This window comes from Siphateles boraxobius, unplaced genomic scaffold (genome assembly GCF_051911475.1).
Source record: "Siphateles boraxobius isolate OS27281-9 unplaced genomic scaffold, OSU_SipBor_1 128, whole genome shotgun sequence".
NCBI lineage: Eukaryota > Metazoa > Chordata > Actinopteri > Cypriniformes > Leuciscidae > Siphateles > Siphateles boraxobius.
In genome coordinates, this window is record NW_027508731.1 from 72,939 (window position 1) to 77,551 (window position 4,613).

General features: G+C 38.3%; 1 protein-coding gene across 1 annotated transcript; it reads right to left on the reverse strand.

Moving 5' to 3' along the window:
- Positions 1–396: 396 nt before the first annotated feature.
- Positions 397–3,358, reverse strand: LOC143734075 (uncharacterized). Its single transcript, XM_077225182.1, has 6 exons — positions 3,078–3,358; positions 2,455–2,548; positions 2,250–2,337; positions 1,701–2,152; positions 632–731; positions 397–510 (listed from the first exon to the last, which is right to left on the reverse strand). The coding sequence occupies exons 1-5, from the start codon at positions 3,109–3,111 to the stop codon at positions 689–691; spliced, it is 711 nt and encodes a 236-aa protein (XP_077081297.1). The 5' UTR covers positions 3,112–3,358; the 3' UTR covers positions 397–510; positions 632–688.
- Positions 3,359–4,613: the final 1,255 nt, after the last annotated feature.

Here is a 4,613-nt window from a genome sequence, read left to right on the forward strand (position 1 = left end):
TTTGTAGGGTATCCTGGGTCTGTGCACGATGCCAGGGTGCTGAGGAACACTCCAGTGTATGCTGGCGGCCTTTATCCACCTGCAGGCAAGTGCATCCTCGGGGATGGAGGCTATCCTTGCCTGAGTGCACCCATCTGCCTCATCACCCCGTACAGAGAGCCGGTGCAGAACCCTGTGCAGGCGCGTTTCAACAGCAAGCACTCCTGTGCCCGCAACATCGTGGAGAGAGCTTTTGGGATGCTGAAGACACGCTGGCGCTGCATTTTCTTCAAGGCCTTGGAGGTGAGCCCTGCCTTCGTGCCTGAGATTGTTGCGTGCTGCGCTGTGCTTCACAATCTCGCTCTAGTCAATGGGAACATCGTTGAGCCAGAGGATGAGGAAGACCATGATGACGGCCCCCCTGATCCCCACAACCTTGAAGCAAGGGTGGGAGAACAAGTGCGGGACAATCTGGCTGCTGCAGTGTCTGCTCCAAACATCCCTGTGCCGGCTCTCCATGAGCATGACTACCTTTAAAACATTAAGAAAGATAAAAATGTTTTAAAATTCATGTAGTCAGCATTCAGTTTCTTGACAAATGTCATTTTATAGGTTTACAATTACATGCAAATATTTGTTAGAGCTTTAAAACCTTTTGTAGTGTAGAGGGATAAACCAATGAACTGGTTAGAAGAAGATTGCTGGTCAATCAGCAAGGCTCTTTACTCCAGGTTTGTCCAGGGTCATTGTCCCTGTAAATAAATGGAGTTAATCACTTTCGATAAAAAATATGTCAAATGCATAAATGTGATTGATATTTGTAAAGCATTTTTTGAACCAGTCATGGGCATAAACGGTCAAAGCTGGTTAGTTTGTCAAGGAATTACTATAATGCAAAATGCATACATAAATTTACTACAATTCTGAAAGTCCATTGACTGATATTGTATTAAACCAAACAGTACAAACCTGACCAAAATCACCTTTTGTGTTCAGGAAAACAAAAAACAGAGGGATCAAACAACATCAAGGCGAGTAAATAATGACTATTGAATTATTACTATTATGATTTATTTGCTTGGGTTAAGTAACCCTTTAGTCACTATTTTACTGTGTAATTTGTGTAAACAGTCTCAAGTTCAGCTTTGGTCATGGAGGGCTATTATCCAGCAGAGTTTTTCCAACCCTAATTATACACCCCTGAATCAATTTAAACCAATTAATAACTGACTACTTGAAATTTACTGACAGGTGTGCTGGAACTTAACCCTCCATGACCTGCCTTTAAGATCCTTGCATGAACTCTGTAAACCTTTAAAAGTCATATAATACACTCCAGTAAAACCAGTGTTTTAAAGTGTTTTTTCTTCTTACATTACACCATACATTCACTAATTATTAATCAACGTTTCATAAATATTTAATTTATGAATTTGATTACAATCTTAAAGTATCACTAAATTTCTAGAAGTCTATAATGTACTGTGAATGCCTAGAACTAGTTTGTTTTATATACATATTATTGTACAAAATTCTTAGGCCACCATTTGTAGTTGTTGCACACTACTGTGTGTATATATATATCAGTACCGTATCTATATATAGATTCACATTTTTATTCACAAATTTAATTCACATCAACCCAAATGTGCAAAAGATCAGAAGATATTTTTTGTCAAATAATTTATTTTTTGGCGAGCATCTGAAGAACAGAAAGGAACCTTTCATCCCTTTCGTTGGTTTCTCTTTCTCTCCTTTCCTCTCTCTCGACTGCCTCCCGGTGCCATCTCTCTTCTCTTTCTCTTACGTCTCTTTCTTGTCTTTCCTCTCTCTCTCGTCTCTCCCGTTCTCTTCTGTCCTCCTTCTCCTCCATTTCTCTCCACAGCCTCTCCTCCCTCTCAGCTGCCTTCCGCTCTCTCTCCTCTTCTCGCTCCTCCATGTCCCGGATCAGCTCCTCCACATCTATAGCCCTTTTCCTAGCTCTTGCTGGCTCTGGCCTCACTGAGGATGAAGAGACCACAGCAGCATCCGGCCCACATGAGGCAACGAGGGCAGGAGGAGAGATGGAGGGTCTGCCCCCAATTGCCTCATCCATGGCAGTGTACCACTTCCAGGACGCTGCTGTGGGCTCTCCATCCTCAGTGCTCACCCCCGTCTGCGGACATTTCAGATCCTGCAAAAATGCACAAGCATGATACAAAAGCAGTCATTTTAACAGCACAATTTTTAATCATTTAATTTATGTATTAGAAGTAACAAAATGATCTTACTTTGTATTTTTGTTTCAGGTTTTCCCATTTTTTTTTAACAAACGCCGCCGTCACCCTGCCTTGCAGGCTCTGCTCCTCCACAAAAGATCTGCAGCAAGAGAGAAATCAAGAATGAAAAAGTTATATCTCTGTTTGAAAATACAATAATTGAAATGTACTGCAAATAAAGTATTCAATTGATTTTTAAATATTTCTGTATACTCACTCAAAGCCTTTGATGGCAGCATTACGCTTTCCGGTGAAGAGCGCTTCATGAGCCACTCTCCACCGGATAAGCAGATGTGTGTGCTCATCCGTCCCTGTAACATCCAGACAAGACTCACGTTACCTCTGTGATTTATGAGCTCAATACTACATTTACATGTTGAGGTGGTTGCTAATAAATAGCTTTTTATCCATCATAAATGTTCAACAATTTTTCAACAGTACTAATGGATAAATGAAATAGATTACTTATGTTTAGTTACTTTATGTAAAATGCATTAAACTAATAAAAACAGTGTTAACAACAGTGAATTCTCCTAAACAATAGTACACACACGTCACTCAGATGTCTATTTCATATCAGTTACACGTAGTAATCTTGCCAGATTTTGAATAAATATTTAGTAATGGTATTTCAGATGTATACGGTTTAAAATGTATGCAAATACAGTTTAAAGACGTATGTGTCCTTATGGAGCTCCTCTATCCAATAAAATGTGATTTACGGCAAAATCACAAATTTACCATATTATATAGCGTCTTTGCACCTTCAACAGTTCAACAATTTACTGTACAGAAAGTTAGTTCAACACATGCGATTTGGTTTGTATTTGTAATACTCACATTTGAAAACACTCTCGTCCACCCTTTCCGTCATGTTTGAGTATGAAATATCTACTTCTTCTTGTTCTTTTTTTTATCGTATCCTCTCGCGTGGCCTCCTGGGATAGATGAGTACAAGCTGAAAAGCACTCAAATGTCTGGGCGAAAGCAGGAGATCATCCGGGAACTTCTCGCCTACTCTTTTAGGAATACTGATGTTTCGAACGTACTGCTTCTTTCACGTACTGTTTTCGCCTACTATATAGTAGGAAAGTAGGCATATTGGAACGCACTATCGTCCAAATCTCGCAATAATTAGTATGTCAACCAGGTAATTCTCGCCTACTCTTTTATGAATACTGAGGATTCGAACGTACTTTTTTGCTCGCCTACTCTTTTTCCCATACTATATAGTAGGGAAGTATGCGGTTTGAAACGCAACCATCAACAGGTAAAGAACACGGAAACAATGAGAAGAGAGAAGATACTTCAACCTAAAAGTCCTACAAAAAAGACACCAAAATGGGATTGTGACAGCATTAATTCATGAGGAGTCACTTTTACGTCGGGAGAGAATTTTTTTAATATCCACATGCATATTTATTTCAGTGGTATTATTTTTAAATGGTAGTTTTCTATGTAACATCGGGGATGCAAAGCACATTAGTAAGGCCGCTGTTTGCAAAGTGGTAAGGAAAGTGTGCCTTGCTCTCATTCTCTTTCTGAGAGTTTTTGTGTTGTTTCCTGGGCACAAACCCATGAGATCCATCAAAGAGGAGTTTGAATATGTTGTTAATTTCTTTATTTTAAATGCAAAAAAATTCTCCCACAAGCAAAATTAGCTTAAAATCCTTTATGTTTTCCTTTTTTTCTTGTTGAATTTAACTTTCATTTAATCCCTCAGGCTTCTAAATATAAAAAAATTCATTTTTTATGTATTATGATGATTATTCAAAGATAATTAACATTGTCATTGTGCTTTTTTCCCCTGTGTATATACTCTCATACTATGATGTACGCAATCTCATGATATTTGTTTTATTTTTTTGTCTTTTTTTGTCTTTTTTTGTCATTATGATCGTTTATTGTTAAAGATACAACCATGGTTTATTTTCCTGATCTTGTATGTAACCATAAGTTCTGCAATATTAAAAAAAATTGATATGAGCGACAGATGTACTAACACATCATAGCATCGGTAACTCCACAACCTTACCTAGTGGCTGCGTTCCAAACCGCATACTCAATGAGTAGGTACTTAATTTCAATGAGTACTTACTTAACGAGCGCTAAAAGAGTAGGTACTTTATAGCCAAATCTTGTCGAGTATGAATGCGATCCGGACATCATCCGCCATGTTGACGCTATCATGTGATCTACGACGCGTTATCACAAGCGCAACAACTTAAAAGATGAACGACACTTTTAATTCATCTATCTGTAAATATCTTGATATTGATGAAACTTGCTCATTTTGTGGTATTGTTGAAGAAACAGCTGCCAATTTATTTTGTGAATACATTTAGGGTTGATTTAAGTTGTTATATTTTAAACCCT

What these genes read in the sequence shown, in the direction of transcription:
- LOC143734075 (XM_077225182.1), bottom strand. Translation starts at nt 3,111, where the DNA reads ATGACGGAAAGGGTGGACGAGAGTGTTTTCAAAT. An exon ending in GGACGAGAGTGTTTTCAAAT is followed by an intron (nt 2,549 to 3,077) that starts GTGAGTATTACA and finishes TGGATGTTACAG; the next exon opens with GGACGGATGAGCACACACAT. An exon ending in ACCTGAAACAAAAATACAAA is followed by an intron (nt 2,153 to 2,249) that starts GTAAGATCATTT and finishes GCATTTTTGCAG; the next exon opens with GATCTGAAATGTCCGCAGAC.